This window comes from Parasteatoda tepidariorum, chromosome 6 (genome assembly GCF_043381705.1).
Source record: "Parasteatoda tepidariorum isolate YZ-2023 chromosome 6, CAS_Ptep_4.0, whole genome shotgun sequence".
In the NCBI taxonomy this organism is placed as follows: domain Eukaryota; kingdom Metazoa; phylum Arthropoda; class Arachnida; order Araneae; family Theridiidae; genus Parasteatoda; species Parasteatoda tepidariorum.
Genome location: NC_092209.1, coordinates 11120662 through 11140856, shown reverse-complemented (window position 1 = coordinate 11140856; position 20195 = coordinate 11120662). Strand labels below are relative to the sequence as shown.

Below are 20195 nucleotides of genomic sequence, written 5' to 3'. Positions count from 1 at the left end.
GTGGCCTTCTGTTTTCTACGATACTTTCCATAGTTTTTGATGCGGACATATTGCTGTTTATGGAATTATGTTTCGTTAATGGGATTATAAGCGTCATTAAAATGCTTAATACTGATATGCATTATTATGCTTTCATTAATTTGCACTTGAAAAATATGTTTGGGCATGTAAAAAATTTCATTTAGGCAAGCATGTTGAAGAGTATTTTGGCATGTATAATATAAGGCATGTATAAATTTTGATATTTTCCTAGATCTTCTATACTTGAAAGTTTTTGAACAATGAAACTGAAACAAATAAAATTTAGCGAGAGACAAAACAGTTTGATGAAATTTCATTATAAATGCTTATATATAAATGTCGTGTACAGTTTTGCCATAAAATAAAGTAGAAAAAATTCCAAAATTCTGAACAATAATGTTTCTTTTTTTAGAATTGAAATCACTCTATATGCCGAGAAGGTACATATTGGTTCTCCTTGGAAGTCTTGGTATATTTAATGTTTTTGCCATGAGGACGAATCTCAGCGTGGCTATTGTGGCAATGGTCAACCAGACAACAAATGCTCCTCTGCCTTCACTGAATGCTTCTTTCAACCAAGTTGCAGAATGCCCCAACTTGGTCCAGGATGAACCTAAAAAAAGCAGTATGATTTTTACGGTAAGACATAAAAAATAGTTTTCTTGTTTAATACTGTACTCTTAAATAATTGTTTTCTTAAAGTCCCTATTGATTAATCTCTTTCATTGTTAAGACGTTAAATGGCAAGGTAATTTTACATGGCTTGCCTGTCTGGTCAAACGGTAAATAACTACAAACTAAATTTGCAAATATTAGACAAATTTTGCAAGTTTTTTTAACGGTTTAGCATGGCTTATCAGAAAAAAGTGGTGAATTGCATAAGCCAACAAATTGTTTAGAAATAGTAGTGGGAAAAAATCGACTGAACTTTTTTGGACTAACAGAGATGCCAACTTGCTCCGGACAGCAAATATACATTTTAAAGTGGTACTTTATCAATTGTGATTCTAGGTTTAATAAATTCAATTTAGTAGATTTTTATCCATCACTATTTCTAAATAATTCGTAGGCTTATATAATTCATCACTTTTTAGTACTTACGTCATGGTATGCCTTTTAAAAATCAATCAAAAATAGTCAAATATTTGCAAAATTTACTTTGTAGTTATTTACCGTTTATTTCATTATTTTGGCGTGTCCGGAGCAGTTGGCATCTCTGGACTAAGAATAACAATTAATACACTACCCCTTGAAAATATTTATTCACTGTCTGGAGCAAGTTGGCAACTCTGTGTATTTAAAAGAAACTATTTTTGTGTGCTCTATATAGCATTAATTTCTTCAAACTATTTTAGTAACGATAATAATATAAAAAAATTAAGATTTTACTCGAATCGAGTGTTTCTAATAATCTTGGCTTCGCCGGTCACCGGTGACCCCGATGGCATTCAACATGTTAATATCGTTCACTTGATATACGTAAGTGTTTATATTTTATTGCATAGATAAAAGTATAAGAATGAATGGTCAACTATGTAAAGTAAGCTAATGTTTTTTATTTGAAAGTAAATTTAATTTGTCGTTTGAAATAATATTACAGTATATAACAATTATAATTTGGACAAAAATTTTGATTTAAAAATTAATAACGTAAACAAAAATAACAATTCTGTGCACTTTTAATCGTCCTAGTTATAATGAATAAAGCCTAAACCTCAAGCATATCCTAAAATTATTGCTTAGAATACAAATAATAAAGTATATATTTTTTGTTTCCATAAATTTATTATTTCATCATTTTTAATTTTCGTGAATAAGACCATTAATGATTTTGATGAATAATTCATAAATTATTTTAGGGTGAACAATTCAACTGGGAAACTTCAACACAAGGAGCTATCTTGGCGGCCTATTACTATGGGTATGTGATCACTCACGTACCTGGTGGCATATTGGCTGAGAAGTATGGTGCCAAATGGGTATTTGGCGGAGGAGTTTTGGCTACATCTATCTTCACCCTTTTATCCCCTTTAGCTGCACATCTGGATAAATATGCTTTAGTTGCTATCCGTGTTCTTCAAGGACTAGCTGATGTAAGTACTATAATTTACACAACTTTCAACGCCGAAAGTAAAATAAATGATAGGTATTAATAATAATTTAAACATCAAAATTTTGTAGAAAGCAGTGATCTATTAGTGATCATCCACGGTTGCAATTTATTTACATCTTTGGGACTGGCGAGCATATATGGCAACGTTACTTTTAAAAAGTAACGAGTAAAAGTACAAGTATTTTTAAAAAAAGTAACGAGGAAAAAGTAAAAAGTTCTTGTTTTTAAAAAGTAACGAGTAAAAATTACAAGTAATAAACAAAGAAAGTAACGATTCAAAAGTACATTTCTAGGAAATCGAAAATTCAAAGTAACCTAAAATTTTATTGAATAATATTCTTATGTTCCTAAATGTTTTTGCAAAATTGTTGTTATTTATTTAATCATTTTTAATTTTGAAAGTTATGGATATTAATTTATTTTTAAATTCGAAAGAATATTGTAATATAATTTAATAATATAATCGTATAATATAATTTTAAAATCAAATGTAATTTTAATATCAAACTTTTTATGGATTTGCACGAAAAAGAAATTTTATCTATAGATTTTAATTTTTAGTCTATTATTTTTATTTATATGAATTACCATTGATTTAAAATTGTTTTACTCTATAGAAACGCGTTTTAAATGCACAAACATAAACAAAGCAAACACGGGTTTTCAGATAGCTTTGTGATCTTTGAGTTAGTAAAAAATAATTGAATGTGCAGTATAAGTTGAAACAGAAGTTATTTAAACACGAAGTTAGCTGTGATTGCATATATATTGCACATTAATTTTATAAATTAAAGAAACATAAGAATTTCTTTTAACTTGTTTTTTTTTTTAGAAAGCTTACGGAGTTTTAGAAAAAAGTAACGATTTCATTCGATACTTCTGTTACAAATACTTGTACTTTTTCCCTAAAAAAGTAACGAAAGTACAAATAAAAGTACCAAATTTAAAAAGTAACGAAGTACAAGTAAAAGTACGTACTTTTTACTTGTACCGGCGGTACAAGTAACGAAAGTAAAAGTACTGCCATATATGCTGGCGAGTCTGAATGCAGTGGTTGAAAATCAGACACAGGATGGAAAAATATAAAAAGCTGTAGTTTTCATGAGGGCATGGCTAATATGACAGTCCTTTTTTTGCTTTTACCTTACTTCTAACATAACTAATCAATGCTCCTAGTCCTAGTAGTGATTGCAATTTGGTCAATTTGGTCATCAAAGTGCTCCTTAACCCATAAATCTTTTACTTTAAAAAAAAAAGGGGTAACACATTGTGATCACCTGACCATTTGGTTGTTGATATTTAAAGCTTGAGCACCTTACTGGAAGAAATTATATAATTTGAAACTGAAAAGAAGTATCTAGCTCAAAAACTTCCAAATTGTTGTCTGTAAAGGAGGAGGACCTAATCAGTATTAGCTCAAAGTACAAAATGCACATTTTCTTTAAAATTTGAATTAACTAATGGGAAATAAAAAAGATTAAAATATTATTGCCTCATCTGACAAATAAACTAATAAAGAAATAGTGTGGCTACCAGCTTTATCTATTTTTCCCTGATGGTCAAAAACCTGAAAATGCATACATGACTCGCCCGTCTCGAAAAGGTTAAAGATCTTGTATAAAAATTTGAGCAAATTTACTAGCAAAATAAATGTTGAAGCATAGACAATATTATTTTTGTGATCAAGCCTTCTTAAAGAGGCCATAACTCTCTGTATCACTCATAATCAATTACGTTTAAAAACACAAAGCAGGTATATACTTCAGTATCCTAATTAGTAATTTTTATTGGTTATTCTGCACTTGCATAGTATCAAATCGGTGGCAAATTTTTGCAATTAGATTGTGGCGATACAGTTTATGAAAATGATTACACGCGCTGTCAGTGTAGCATGATGTTTAATTGTATATCTTCAGGGCGTGACAACCCCCTCCATAACAGCTTCCATCAGCAAGTGGGCACCCAAAGTTGAGAGGAGCAGACTATCTACAATCATCTACACTGGTGTGATGGCAGGGAATGTGGCATCCCTCTCTGTGTCCGGTTTGCTTTGCAGTACAGATTTCCTTGGAGGATGGCCTTCTGTTTTCTACACTTTCGGTATGATTTTTTTAAAAATCTTTTAAACATTTTAAAGACCATTGAACCATTATATCGTTTATAGTTGCTACATCATAATATTGTACTAAGTTGAACCATAATATCGACGATTTTAAACTTAGTTATAAGATAGCGTGGTTCAACTTCAATGATAACACCATTAAATTTGTCCCTTATTAAGAATGCAACAATATCCCGCCCACATTTTATGTAAATTGATTCTCTTTTGAATTGGCTTCTATCTATATTATATAAAACGCTAATACGTATGTATCAATAAAACCGATGATATTTCTTTTCTCGCGCTGGCAACAGTTTTCATTTTTAATTGACAGGATTCGGCGCGCAAGAGCACGTAGAACGATTACTGTGGGGTTGTGACGTGGAGTACTTGTGCACACATTGCAAGTGTTTAGGATATGCAAGTATAGAGATAATTTCAAGTATCCATCTGCGAAGATAATCGAATGTATCTAGAATGTAGAAAATCGACTTCGCCAACAAAATGTTAATAATATTTATATATTATTTAAATAATTAATGACTTGTTATGTTTATGTGTAACTATATATAATTATATGCTTACATCCAAGCATCTTTTTGTTTAAATAATCAGCCCTTTTAAAGGATATAGCATTTGCGAAACCCGATTCGACAATCTCCACGTGGTGCACATTGGTTAAATGCTTATACCGTGACGGTATTAGATTTTTGCTGGTTTTCAGTATTTATGTTTGAGGCTTCGTATCTTGGAAACTATCAGTTTTTGGACGTTGTGTCAGTGAGAACTTAGGATCAGAATTTTTTAAACTGTAACCTTTTCATTTACAATTTTCAATAAATTTTACCGAGAATAAATTTTTATTAGATTTGTGTGGGATTTTTTGCTCCGTATTACGGTTCAAGATATAGATAGTATGGTTGAAACAATCTGTCGGAGAATGTATATTTTAAGAAATGTATGATTACAATATCATACATACGAGGAGGTTAATAACAAACATTAAACAAGTTTATTTCTCCATAATATTTAACGATTTCGTAAACGCGGAGAATATGAAAACATTATGCCGGCCAATAAGGCATAGGGGGTACGATTGTTCTTGTTTTTCAGTGACGCCATCTATCACTAGGAATTAGAGTTCTGCCACACCCATACGTCACACCCGTTTATAGGGCGGACCCATTCATTCATCCACAGATCATAATTTTGACCTGTACCGGAGAACGATCAATCACCAATTCAGTACCCCCAGAGGTATTGATTTGTTATGTTAACATGGAGGACTTTGCGACTCGACAGATTTAACGTGCACCGATAATCATTTACTACGTTCTCACAAGCGTGAGTCCAGCACCTTGCCAGCCAGGCTATCCCGGCCCATATGAAAACCTTATAAAATAATTATTTAGTTCCAAAATTTATCTGCTCAAATATAGCCTAGTATATGTAGAATGTAATGCGAAGTTACAAAAAAGAGTTTATAAAAATGTAAATAATTTTCTGTTGTTGGAAATTGTTTCTGAAGTTTTTTGGAAAAATGTGTCAGCAAATTTGACCATTTTAATATGAGTTGGATAGGAACAGGCTACAAGGAATGCCATTGATAGTACGTTTAAATATCCAATGATATTTTATGTGAAAGATGAAAAAATGAAATCCCAATCGTTAAAAATTTATTATTGTATCTTTGCGTCCATTTTAATTTCAGAAGTTACATCAGAATTATATAAGTTTATTTTTTAATCTTTTCTGCTTATACTACTTGTATTGTAAATGTCAAATTAACCATTGGCCTATATTGTCGGCTCATGGCTGGTCGTAGCTCACACACCACTAGAAATGTAATACTATTTGCTTGTAAGTTTCACCAATTTTTAACCACCACTGTTATTTAATCCACGAAGACACAAAGTTAGCTTTTTCAATAATAATAGACAGAAAACTTAATTGCTAGTGTGTTGACTATGAATATACTACCAAACATCTGATATTTATACATATAAAATACTTTCTCCAGTGGTAGAGTAAATAATCTATGAAGCAAATTGAGTTTTCATAAAACTTTAATTGGAAGAAAAAAAAATGAATGTTCGCCTATCTAACCCTTTACCATTTCCTATACTTATATTTTTTAAGGCAAAAATTCAACAGATATTTTTATTTCTTTAATAAATACATGGAACCTATAAAATATTTGCATCGAACAAAAATATTAAGTTGGGCTTCTTTTCTTTTTTGATAACATTATAATAAACTAGAAAAGCATTTTCTGACATATATATTTTAATACTATTAATTGTACTTCGTATTTACTAATATTTTTATTACTGAATAGACTAATATTTGAAGTTATGTATTGTTTCAGAATGCTACCTTTGGTCTTTTAACATTTTTTTTAATTCTGGTTTTAGGTACAATAGGCGTGATTTGGTTTTTCTTTTGGTGCTTCTTAATGTATGAAACTCCTTCGGTTCATCCCACAATCTCCAAAGAAGAATTTTTATACATCGAACAAAACAAAGACGAAGAATCCAAAGAGGTTAGTTGAAACCAAACTTTGTCAATGTTCTGGCAATTAAACTCTCAAAAACATGCTTGCAGATTTGTTTAACAAAGAAAGTAACTGTTTTTATTCTCCTATGAAAAAATAAGAACTTATGTGAAATCCATAAGATAAAGAACGTCTATCAAAATAATTCGCGTCTTATTTTACACACGCACTTAATCTACAGTGCGCAAAATAGAAAAGGACCACCCTGAATAACTTTTAATCTAATAATCGGATTTTCACGTTTTAGGACGAGTTGGAGGGGGTGATCTCAAATATGCTAATTAATTAGCGCAGACTTTTTTTTTAAATTACGAAATCAGACACAAAAAATACTTTCTCTGAATAATCATCATCATATCTGGCTAGACAGCCCAGGGTGGGCCAGTGCCTTCCTTTGAATTCGAATCCACTTCTCTCTACTTTTGACACTTGTTCGCCAGTTTTTCTCCTTTAGAGTAAGGAAATCAGTCTCAGCTAAATCCAGCCATCTCAGCCTGGGTCTACCTCTTTTCCTGTTCGTTAGGGATTTGTGTAACAGGATTTTTTTTAAAATGTGAGTCATCATTCCTTCTGAAAATGTGAGCTGCCCAGTTCATTCGATGTGTTTTAATGAATTTCACAATATCTGGCTCTCTGTAGATTTTGTACAGTTCAGTATTATATATCGTCTTCTCCAGGAATTATTTATTTTTATCCCACCAAGGATGGCCCTCAAAACTTTTCTCTCAAAAATGGCAATTTTATTTTCACCAGCTTGAGTCAGGTTCCAGGTTTCAGAGTATCGGCCTAATTAATGTTTTATAGAGTAAAAGTCTTGTATTTTTTGATAAAAGAGAGGATTTGAAAAAACTGAATAAACCTACCAGTCGGATTTCTGATTCCCAAAATATAATTGGTTGTCGCAAATTGGAAAATATGGTCCCCTTAGTTTGGCCAAGAGAGCGGTTCAAAGTTTGGAAAATTGCTACGCTAAAGGTAAATTTAACATTAACTTTAGGTCGCTCTCCTGAAAAAACTATGGGAACTAAATTTTTAAATTGCGTGATCCCCCTATATTTTGAATCCGTCAGAAGTTTGAATCCGTCAAGAAAACGGTATGCTTATTCAGAGAAAGTACATTTTGCGTCTGATTTCGTAGCTTAAAATATCATACGCACTAATTAACTGGTATATTTGAGGTCATCCCCTCGAACCACTAAGATTGAGTCCTAGAGCGTGAAGATTCGAACATTAGATCAAAAGTTAATTAGGGTGGTCCGTTTTTTATTTTGCGCACTGTACTATAACTGCTTATACTATACTTACACATTATTGACTAAGTGCAAGAATATTGATACAATATAAAGTACAATATAAATTGTTTAATGAATGTCTACGAATATTATAAAGAAAACTTAAAATGTATAATTATTAACTTTTGTTTCATCAATAGTATATTAGACGTACTTTAAGTCCTATATTTACTGATTTGTTTAACTTTTACTGTTTTATATAGAAACATGTAATTCCATGGAAAGATATGTTTACATCTGTTCCTGTATGGGCTCTTATGATTGCACAATTCGGTCAAGGATTTGGTTTCTTGATTTTGCTGACAGAATTGCCCACATACTTAAGTACTGCTCTTCATTTCGATCTAGCATCCGTAAGTATTTAATAGCCTCACAGCATGGTGCAATTTCGTTTAATAAGATAATAAGATTAGGCGCAATACTTCAAATGCAATACTTCAAATGCAATACTGCAAATGCAAGCTTAATTTTTTGTTTAGTTTTATTTATAAAGACATCAGTTTCAATATATAAAGCTTACATATTTAAAGCTCAAATTAGACACAGCATCAATGAAAATTTTTAAAATTGGTAGCATAGTACAATTTCGTATGTGTAACCAAAAGCTTGATAGAAAACCTATGAATGCAAATGAAAAATGATAAAAAATTATAGCACAAAATCAAGAAAGCTATGCGTTAAGAAATTTAAAAACCAGTTTTGAATAATACAGGGTAACATTCAGCGATGTTTCTCAATATGTCGACCTCCGGCATAATAGATTTGTCTACAACGCTTCGACCATGATTTTAAAGCCCGCAAAATGATTTCCTGGGGGATTTTCTTCACCTCTTCTCTAATAGCTCTTTGAACGCCTCTCAATGTAGAAAATCTTTTCTTATTCAGTTTGTTTTTCAGATGTCCCCATAGGAAATAGTCGCATGGTGAAGCATCAGGACTGTTTGGAATCCATTGTTCTGGTCTCAGGAATTTCACTTGCTGATCTGTTAGGAATTTCTGGGTGACCTTAGATGCATGCGATGGGGCAGAGTCCTGATGGAACACAGCATCACTATTAGAGTACAATCTGCAGTAATCATCCTTAAAAAAGGGCTTTAATATCTTCTGTATGGAATACTCAAAATTTATTTTGGGCCCCAGGTTTCACAAACCGAGGTTTGGTCACACCATGGGCGGATATGCCCATCCAAACCATTACGCCTTTGACATGAGGCACCGTGGTTGATGGTGTCAAGTCTCGCCTGTTCTGTCCACGGCTAAGATATTGAACTTTAGATTTAGCATTGGTATCAGATAGATAGATCCAAGCTTCATCAGTTGTAATGAACTTTCGCCATCTGTCCTTACAGAGAAGCTTGTAGAGAGGCCATAAACGTTGCCTCCTAATCTGCACCGATCTCTCACTTAAATGATGACATTTAGGTTTTTTATGGCATTTTTTCTTCAACTTTTGTTTTAGTTGATAGCTTACAACTTGCTGACTCCCGTTAAGAGCTTTAGCCATGCTTGTCTGTGTTGGAGGATCCGGTTTTGATGTCATCTTATCAAGCTTCTGCAAATCTGATTTCTTCAATTTGCTTGACCGTCCACTTCTTTTTGGTTTTGCATTATTTTGCATCGATCCAAGTTTTGAATTCTTGATGCGACTGATATGGCTGAGTGAAATCGCAATACCTTTCTTTTTAAAATGGGTTTCTATAATTTTGTGGCTCCATCGAAGTTCTAAAAATGCTTGTACTTGACCAATTAGCTTTTTGTCAAATTTCTTCAAAAGCATTTTTGTGATTTTATGAAATAGTATTGCAATTGAAAGTCAAATAGTAGAGCTTTAGATCAGTATGCTATATATGTAAAAAGGTTTTAAAACTTTATTGGTAAATAACCACAAAAGTGATCCGTATAATTTTTTGTTACCTTGTATATACATTTCAGCATTATTTATTTACGTTTTCTAACTAATTTTTCTTTTATTTAGAATGGATTCATCTCAGCGTTGGCTTACATATTCCAAGCAATAGTAGCTTGTGTTGCATCTCTTGCTGCCGATAAGTTAAGAGAATCGGAGAAAATCTCCGCAACTGCAATTAGAAAGTTATTTAATTCTATCGGTAAGATATTATATAAGCATCTTCTTTAATTAATGTAAGCATTATAAGCGGCAAAATTATTTTTAAAAAATGTGAATTATTAACATTAAAATATGAATTTGAATGTTTCTGGGTTTGAATTTGCGATTTATTAGTGTTCAGGTTTAATGTTTCTGAGATTATATATGAGATTTATTAGTGTCCAGAAATGACTTGAATGTTTCTGAGATTATATATGAGGTTTATTAGAGTTCAGAAATGGTCTGAATGTTTCTGAGATTATATATGAGATTTATTAGTGTCCAGAAATGATTTGAATGTTTCAAAGATTATATATATGGTTTATTAGTGTCCAGAAATGACCTGAATGTTTCTGAGATTATATATGAGGTTTATTAGTGTCCAGAAATGACTTGAGTGTTTCAAAGATTATATATGAGATTTATTAGTGTCCAGAAATGACTTGAATGTTTCAAAGATTATATATGAGGTTTAACAGTGTCCAGAAATGACCTGAATGTTTCTGAGATTACATAATCATTATGGCGTTAATATATTCCTGAGATTGAACTCTCAGTTTGAGATACGACTTGAGTTCTCAGTTCTGAGCCTCAGTTTCAGATACGAGTTCAGATACGTCCTGAGGAACCCGAATACCTTCACAATTAAATATCAAAATATTTAGTTTATTCAATTTTTTCTTTCCAATTGTTACTGTGTTTTATTTTATTTCATTTTCGCTTAAATCCATCGCTGAACAACCGGACATATTTTAGTTTACTACTACCAATGCTCAATTTCGTAGCCTTGTAATTTTGAAAAAAATCTAGGAGACAATGGAACTCCCAGATCAAATATTGTGAGAAATTTGTCTTTGTGGAGGAAATTTAAATGGGCATTTGAGTTACATGGAGAGGAATACTACGGAAACCTCCCACGGTTAGCCTAACTGTAAGGGGACTCTAATCCATGATCCATCTATTACTGAGAATATTTTTTCGTAGCATTGTGGTCGGTGCTATCAGGGTAGGGAATTCGTATTGACCTGTCATCGCCAAGATTCGAAACCGCGGGTCACCGCATTGGGAAGTAAGCGCTCTAACCCCTGGGCCACAAAGGCTTCTTAGTTACTATATTGGAAAATCCATGCTATACTGTTCGTTTTTCTTAATAGTAGAGTAATCATTGCCGGATGGTCTGTTGCTATATTGGAAAAATCAGAGCTATACTTTTGTTACTAGACTGGAAGAATAAACGCTATATCTTCGTTACTTTATTGGAACAACCCTGACTAGATTTTTACTGCCATATTTTTACAGCCATTAACGCATTTTTTTATCACTACATCAGAACAGGATATTCTATATTGCTCGTCACTATCAACGAACGGTAACCTTTTGCTGATTCTTGCAATATAGTGAATTCTATTTGCGGTATCAAAACCCAAAAATATTGCACTCCATACTTTTGTAGAACAGTATTGTTTTAGTAAGCTTAAAATTTCTTTGTTTGTCACTATATTAAAACAAACAACAGTATTGGAACATTCAATGCTAGATAATTGTCACTATTATGTCACAACAAGCAACACCAAATTGTTTAGAAACATATTGATCGATATTAATAGATCAATATGTTTCTTATTTATTGATTGTTCCAATATAGCGAATTCTCTTTGCGCTAGCTTGTTGTCGGCAATTTTGCAAACGTTTCTTGTGTTTGTAAGCTTAAATTTTCTCTTGTGATTTTAAAAGCAGTCCATAACATACTCAGTAAAAGAGGCACAATTGATCTTTGCAGGTATCTTTGGCCCTGCTATTTGTTTACTCGGCATAACAGCGTCTGGCTGTCGCTTGGATATCAATGTAGCACTTCTTGTGGCTGCAATAGCTCTCGATGGGTGCATTTATTCGGGCTGCAACGTCACCCATGTTGACATGTGTCCAGGTTTCTCAGGTAATTTCATTTCTGTTTAGTTATATTTGTCGAAAATACTAATTACCTAAATAATGGAAAATAGTTACAAAAACTCAAATCCAACATAATTTTCGGTACAAGTTATTATTTATTTGACATTTATTATGTGCAGTTCTCCAAAAAAATGGACCTTCTTAAATTTGAGCGAACTTGGTTGAATACTTCCCGAGATATTGAATAAAAAAATCGTACATTTGAAATTGGATTTCTCATAAACTATTCGACCGATTTCTCTCAAGTTTTGTATTTTGTCACGCAAAATTAAATATTTTAAAATGATGTAAGAAATTGCATGCCTTACAATTCAAAATAATTTTTTGAGCAATTGTTAAATAAAATAATAAATGTTCCCTGCAATTTATTTTTTGAGTATCATTATCTTTGGATAAAAAAATTTTTCAATTGAGTGCAAAAAGTTTTCAATTTGTTTTAAAAGTTCTCGAGATATGCGATATATGCGAAAAATAAAATTAGCATTTAGGGTTCGACACTTTGAACTGATCCCCTAACCGAACTATGGGGCAATATTTCCCAGATTGCGGCTGTATTTGGTAACAGGGGCTGGTTAAGTATACCCAGATTTTTAGTCTGGAGCTGTTCTCCTCATAACCGCACAATACGTAATATTTGAATGGCTCCAATGATTGCTCTAAAGGAATGGCAATACTAACAGATCCCAAGAAAAAATTTTTTTCTTCAGAAAACTGAAAATTAAGATTGAAAATTATTTTAAATGTATCTTTTTTATCATTGATTTTATATGCACTGGCGGTTATCACATTATTCTAAAAATTATTTTTTTTCACATTAATTAGTCATTAGTCATTTCACATTAATCTAATTTAGAATCCAAAAGATATAGTCAATAAAACTGGGGAAATTTCTTGTTTTGTTTCATAAGGTTTTGAACGGATGTTAGATCTTTTTGCTTTACTGATTTCTAGCCTGCAATCATTTTCTCGTTAAAAGCTACAGTTTTTGAATAATTTTAGTCCTCGCTGGAGTTATTCCTAAGCAAAAAATAAGTGCAATTGGCGAATATTTTTAAAATTAATGTGCTCAAAAAAAATCAGAACAAAAACGGCACATCCCAAATTCACCTGAATTTCTAGATAAATGTATGCCAGATACTGCTGCCATCTACATACCATAAGCTGAAGTAACAAACGAATTGGTATACGCCGTATCTCACATTCTATTGTCAAAATTTTTTAGAGGAAAAAGAAATATTAATTTCACATTCTTAGTTTTCTGCCTTAAATGAAGTGTTAGCAAGAAATAAGTTTTCCATTTCACATTCTTTTGGTCCAAGTGAGAATAAAAATGAGCTAAACATGATTCAAATGATGTGATTAATATTTATAAAATAAATTTATTAGTTCAAAACTCCATCGATAGATAGTTCTATCGATATATATCAACACATTTTATGAGCTCTATAACTGTTAAGTAGAATTTAATCTAATAAAAGTAGTTATAAATTTGCTCAAATTCCGTTGGGAACATCACACCTTCGTAACAGCTTTGCGACGATTTTTACAACTGAAATGAATTTCAGCTGGTTTCAGTAGAACAAATTTACCAGAACGCTTACAGTGGAATAGTAGAACGCTTTTTCTTGCAATGTAGGCCTAGAAACTACTAGACTTTTTGGAAACTATTTTATAGAATGGTAGGCATTTCAAAATCAAGCTTTCAGAATTTTTGGTAAATTTGCTAAAAGGGTCACTTTGAGAGAGTTGGAACAAAGTGGCGTTGCATATGAACTTTTAAATCATTTATGTATAGTGGTGTGAAAAATAAGTTTAACTGAATTAAAAAATTACACTAAAACTTTTCTTAGCTACCACTAGAATAAGTCTTTAGAAAAAGTCTAGAAATAAGGACAGTCCTGGTAGCTAGGAATGCTAATTTGCATCACTTTGTGAGAAATGTTTTCTACATTTTTTTATCGGTGGCCAATTTTATGTTTTGATAAGTCATTCTTTAGTAACTTTGTTTAAAATTATACTTCCCATCACTACGCAAAAAATAATTTTAAGTATAAATTAAAGGGTACTTAGTATCAGTTAATTTTTGCAGCCAAAGCTTTCTTCAAAAGTCGGCTAAATTATATGTACCACATTTGCAAGACTGTCAATAGCTACGCTTTTTGAAAACTATTTTACAGAATGGTAGACAGGTAAAATCCAAAAGCTTTCAGAATATTTGGTACTTTTGTCACCATTTTAAAAGCCTCAATAACAAGAGTGCTGGAACAAAATGGCGTTGCATATGAGCTCTTACAACATTTATATGTAATGGTGCGGACAAAAAGTTTAACTGAGTAAAAAATAATACATAAAAGCATTAACTTAGTTACCACTAGAATAAAATTTTGCAAAAAGTTGGAAGCCCTCCATTTTTATTTCAAGTTAGTTGAAATCTATTTTTAGGAACATTATATGGTATTGCCAATGGATTTGCTTGCATATCTGGCTTCATAGGACCCATGATTGTTGCTATTTTCATAGCTACTGGCGTAAGTATTGCATTACATTACATTTTTTGGGCATCGGGATAACCTAGTTGGAAGGACGTTGGAATTGTGTTCGTGTGAGCAGGAGTTCGAATCCAGCCGGCTGAAAAGTCCCCATGTATTGAATGATGGCTGGTGCACATTAAATATGTCGGATTCACAAAGTCATCCAAGTTTCCATTACAAATCAATTAGTACTCTGCAGGTACTATATTGGAACATCGGTCATTCTCCGGTTCAGATCAAAATTACTATCTGCGGATGAAGAAAAGGTGTGAGAGAAAGTCCGCCAAATAAAACGGGTTATGACGTATGTGAGAGGCAAAATCGTATTGTTGGTCATAAAGGGCGCCACTGAAAAACAAAAAACGCACCTTCGCCTTAATTTCGAAAGATTTCTATTTTGCTTCCTGGTAATGGCAACACATTCCTTTTTTACTGAATTGTATTATTTTATGTGGCAACGAAATTTAGAACAATCGTTTCCTGTTTTTCATACTACGAAAGAAAGGAATATCAGAAACAAATACACCTTATATTTAGTATTTTTCCAGAGCTTGCGTAAATCACTGTTTAATTAATATAGTTTAATATATAGTTTAATATATTTATTTTATTAATCACTAGTTGCTGCCAAATAATTTTAAATTATATTTATAAATACAATATTGAAATCAGAAAGTATAAACTACTCTACTATTTTAAATTTAAGAACAAACTCTTCCGAAAATCCGTAAGGATTGGCGACAATAATATTTATATAAATAATATGTAAATAAATTTATGTGGTCTTAATTGTTCACAAAATTAAAAAAAAAATTGCTAAAGCTGCAGTTATCAGTACAATTTCATTTCCATTCATTCCCAGTGAAAAACATTCCTTAGAAAAGTGAAATGTTTACTACCATTCTTTTAAAGAGAAAATAACATACCAGTTTCAACTTTAAAAAAAGTTAAATAAATATAAGTAAATTTCATAAAATCCTTTATATATGTAACATGAACAATAATAATACCTGAATTAACTGTTCCACTATTTGGACTGGTTAATGATATTATAAGATAGGTGTTTTTAAACTGTTGTGCGGTTTACAAAAATTTCAAAAACGTATTCTTACATGAATTGCTAGCAATACATTAGCCATTTTATTCCGTACTTCTTAAGTGACGAGAAAGTGGTAGTCAATGTGTTTCTCTATTGAGATTTATGTTTTCATTTTTACCTATTATAATATAATAATAATCACAAAGAAAAGTAACCTTCAACTAATAAAAGCAATATATATTCATGTATTCCCATCAAATTGAAATTTTTCGGTAGACACTTTTAAATTTTGAACAACAATATTTGTCACACTTTTTCCATCACTTAGAAATATTCCAAGGCGTTCCAACCAATATATATATATACAGGGTGGTTCCGAATTCATGGTACAAACTTTAATGGTAGGTACAGGACATTGTAACAATGATTTATTGTATAGGAATGTATAGTCGCAAGTGACGTGGTGAGGCGTAAACTGGAGAAATAACGGCCGAAAGGAAAAACAAAGATTTTATTGAAAGCGTTGTTGACAAGTGTCATGTTTACAGTAAGTGTTCAAAATTGCGTCCACCAGAAGCGATACATGCTTGACAGCGTCGGTGGAGCGATTGGCGTACACGTTCAAAGATGCCTGGTATTTCACGCACACCTGCAGCAGCTACAGATATGCGAGCGACGAGATCCTCATCTGAGTCAACTGGAGTCTCATAAACAAGATGCTTTAGATGTCCCCATAAAAAGTAATCGAGGCTCGATAAATCGGGAGATCGGGGTGGCCAAGGGATTGGTCCACCACGCCCAATCCATCGAGCACCAAACGTGGCATTCAGGTAATTCCGTACATCAATGCTGAAGTGTGCTGGCGCCCCATCGTGCTGAAACCACATGCGGTTACGAATGGCGATCGGAACATCATGCAGCAGTTGTGGTAACACTTCTTTCAGAAAAATAAGATAGCTTCCGCCACTGAGTCGCGTGGGTAGTAAGTATGGGCCAATCAAAAAGTCGTTCACAATACCAGCCCACACATTAATACAGAAACGTTGTTGAAACGCATGTGGACGCGTTGCATGTGGATTATCGGTTGCCCACACATGGGAATTGTGCGCATTAAAGACACCCTCGCGTGAAAATGTCGCTTCATCTGTAAATAGCACATCACCTACGAAATCCGGCTGCAACGCACATTGCTGCATCACCCACAGGCAGAAGTTCACGCGGAGAGGATAATCTGCCGGATTCAATGCTTGTACTTTCTGAAAATGGAAGGGGTGTAAGCGATTTTCGTTTAACACTCTGCATACAGTCTGATGACTCACACCTACGTCACGCGCAACAGTTCTTGTGCTTGACTCGGGTCTATCAGCCACAATGTTCAAGATGCTTTCTTCCAGCCTTGGAGTGCGTACAGCTCTTAATCGACCAGCGTCATGTCTGTTGACGTCGAACGCACCTGTTTCACAAAGTTGACGATGTAACCGTTGAAAAATTCTATGATCCGGCATTCGTCGATCAGGATACTCCGCGCGATACATTCGTAACGCAGCTCTGCCGTTACCATTTGCACGGCCGTACATGTAATGCATGTCTGCTTTTTCTGCATACGTAAAGTCACCCATCGTCTACGGCAGCACAATTGTGAATGGCGCTTTTCCCTACTGCGATGCATCATTTTCAACGGTGGCTAGACATCTACTGCCCTCTACCGGAAATGATATCAACCGATCACTCCATACATGGACATGGTTTGAAATACGTAATTTATAAGATGAACTCAATTCAAAATGCATGTTTATGAAATTAGACAAAGTATTTGATTTCATGTTTCAAACTATATTTGTGACTACTATTTTTTAAAATTATTAACTGATAATAATTTTAAAAGCAAGTTACATCGCGGCTAAGTTTTTTTTTTTAAATTAATAAAAATTTCAAACTGATTTGGTTGGGCTTAAAGAATTTTGATTGACGTTTTACCATTTAAAAGACGGATTTTATATTCTGTCTTTTTTCTTATACACGGGTATTCAGCTCTGTCTATTTTTTAAAAAGCGCATTTCCAGTTACTCTTATTTTCTTAAACACGTGTATTGAGCTCTGTCTATTTTTAAAAAAGCGCATTTTCAGCTACCCTTGTTTTTTTAACGAGTGTATTTGACCCCGACTTTTTTTTAAAAAAAGCGTATTTTCAATTACACCTATTTTCTTAAACACGTGCGTTGAGTTCTGTCTATTTTTTTAAAGGCGTATTTTCAACTATACCTAATTTCTTAAACTCGTGTATTTGGCTCTTTCTGTTTTTAAAAAGGCACATTTCTAGCTATTCCGATTTTTTTAAACGCTTGTATTAATCCCTGTCTATCTTTTTTTTAAAACACGGTTTTCCAGAGATACCTACTTTCTTAAATACATGTTTTGAGCTCTACTTTTTTAAAACCGCTTTTGCGGCTGTTTTCATTTTCATAAACACGCAGTTTGAGTTGTGTTAAGCAAAGAAAGCTCATGAACAGTATGCTTTCGTGAAAAAAATATGTTCTCCTTTTCATTTTCATATTTTCTTACATTCTTTAAAATAATAATTTACTTAGTATCCCTTAGAAAATTAAAATATTTTATGCCATTAAATCAGCAGCATCATTATTAAACAAAACACTGCTTTAAAGTGTTTTTTTTTTAATTTGTAAGAGTCAAAAGGTTTTAACAATATTAAAATGTTCTTGAAATCTTAAACCTTTACTTGATATTATCAAACTGTATGCGAATTTAAAATAAAATTTTGTATTTCAGCCAACTCTTGCAAATTGGAGCAACGTATTTTACATGACAGCGGGACTGTACATATTCTGCGCGACAGTTTTTGTACTGTTCGGTTCCGCAGAATTACAGTCTTGGGGCACAAAGAAAATCCCACAAAACGCTGATCTGAAATTGGAGAACATTGTTATCAACGCTCAGGTGAAGAATGAATCTGAATTGATAGTCAAAGTAAATACTGAGGATTTGAGGACTTCAATGTGATTTTCGTGCCTTGAAATGTATTTGCTAAGCAATCGCAAAAGGTATATTCATCTGATTTTGTTATTAACATACACCTGCTCAATACTTAAAAATATTCATTTGCAAGTTCTTTTTATGCCCGCACCGATGTAGTCTGTGAAACAGAAACATGATTAATAACACGTTTAATGTCTTGCCCGTCTGGTCAAACGGTAAATTACTACAAACTAAACGCGCAAAAATTGTACAGATTTTGCTAGTTTTAAAAGATTTAGCACGACTTATCAGAAAAGTGGTGAATTATATAACCCTACGAATTGTTCAGAAATAGTGGCGGATAAAGATATTTTAATTTGTATTGATTAAACCAAGAATCATAATTAACAAACTACCACTTGAAAATATTTATTCGCTATCCGGAGCAAGTTGGCATCTCTGTGTATATAAATAAAACCATTTTTGTTTGTTCTATATTGCATTAATTTCTTTGAACCATTTTAGTAACGATAATAATATAAAAAAAAATTAAAAATTTACTCGAATTATGTGTTTCTAATAATCTTGGCTTCGCTGGTCACCGGTGATCCCGTGACGCTACGAACAAACTCAGCCTCGGTCACTACTGATCCCCATGGCATTCAACGTGTTAACTACTTAACTGTACCCAGACATGCCAACTTGCTCCGGACAGAAAATATAGATTTTAAAGTGGTAGTTTATCAATTGTGATTCTTGGTTTAATAAATGCAATTGAGTAGATTTTTATCCACCACTATTTCTGAATGATTCGTAGGCTTATATAATTCACCACTTTATATAACTTATGCCATGCCATACCTCTTAAAAAGCAAGCAATAATAGTCAAATATTTGCAAAACATACATTGTAGTAATTTACCGTTTTTTTAATTATTGTGGCGTGTCCGGAGCAATTGGCATCTCTGTGTACCTAGTATACTGTGGAATATCAGTACAATTTCATATCTTACCAGACACGGAGTTTTTCTATTAGCACAAGGCTGCCAACTTTCTACGCTTTTTCTTAATTTGCAACCGAGTATACCCGTAGCACGTTTTTCATAAATGGACTTTTTCTATTAGTTCACAATAAGTCCGGCAGGTAAACGATCTCTTATTTTTTTACAACCACTTTAAATATTATGTGCATTTAGAACTTCTGTAATGATAATTATGTGACTGATTTTACAAAACTGATTTTAAGTATGTAATTCGTTACTTGTGTTGTATTTTTTGTTTTTTTAAACACTTTGTTGCTTATTTGTATTATGTGTTCTTGCATTTCATAAAAGTTCTCATGTGTATATATACATTTCCAATGCATTGACAAATGTCTGTGAGAAATAAAAATAAATCTAAATGAGCCTTGATTTATTCTTTTAGTTGTAGATTCCATATTATAACCATTTATGTAGTATTCATAGATTTTTTTAGTTTTTAAAAAATAAAAAAATGAAATCATGACCTCCAATT

The 20195-nt window shown here is 32.6% G+C and overlaps 1 protein-coding gene across 1 annotated transcript; it reads left to right on the top strand.

Annotated features, from left to right (window-relative positions):
• The first annotated feature begins 396 nt into the window (after positions 1–396).
• Positions 397–18905, top strand: LOC107449684 (sialin-like). The gene is made up of 9 exons (XM_043055816.2): positions 397–660; positions 1881–2114; positions 4051–4234; positions 6650–6777; positions 8285–8434; positions 10057–10189; positions 11969–12124; positions 14581–14666; positions 18496–18905. The coding sequence occupies exons 1-9, from the start codon at positions 418–420 to the stop codon at positions 18724–18726; spliced, it is 1545 nt and encodes a 514-aa protein (XP_042911750.2). The 5' UTR covers positions 397–417; the 3' UTR covers positions 18727–18905.
• Positions 18906–20195: the final 1290 nt, after the last annotated feature.

Excerpts from the sequence above, each read along its gene's own strand:
- LOC107449684 (XM_043055816.2), top strand. The coding sequence starts at position 418 with ATGTTTCTTTTTTTAGAATTGAAATCACTCTATATGCCGAGAAGGTAC. Across the intron at positions 10,190-11,968 it reads AAAGTTATTTAATTCTATCG|GTATCTTTGGCCCTGCTATT; the intron begins GTAAGATATTAT and ends TGATCTTTGCAG. Across the intron at positions 12,125-14,580 it reads CATGTGTCCAGGTTTCTCAG|GAACATTATATGGTATTGCC; the intron begins GTAATTTCATTT and ends ATCTATTTTTAG.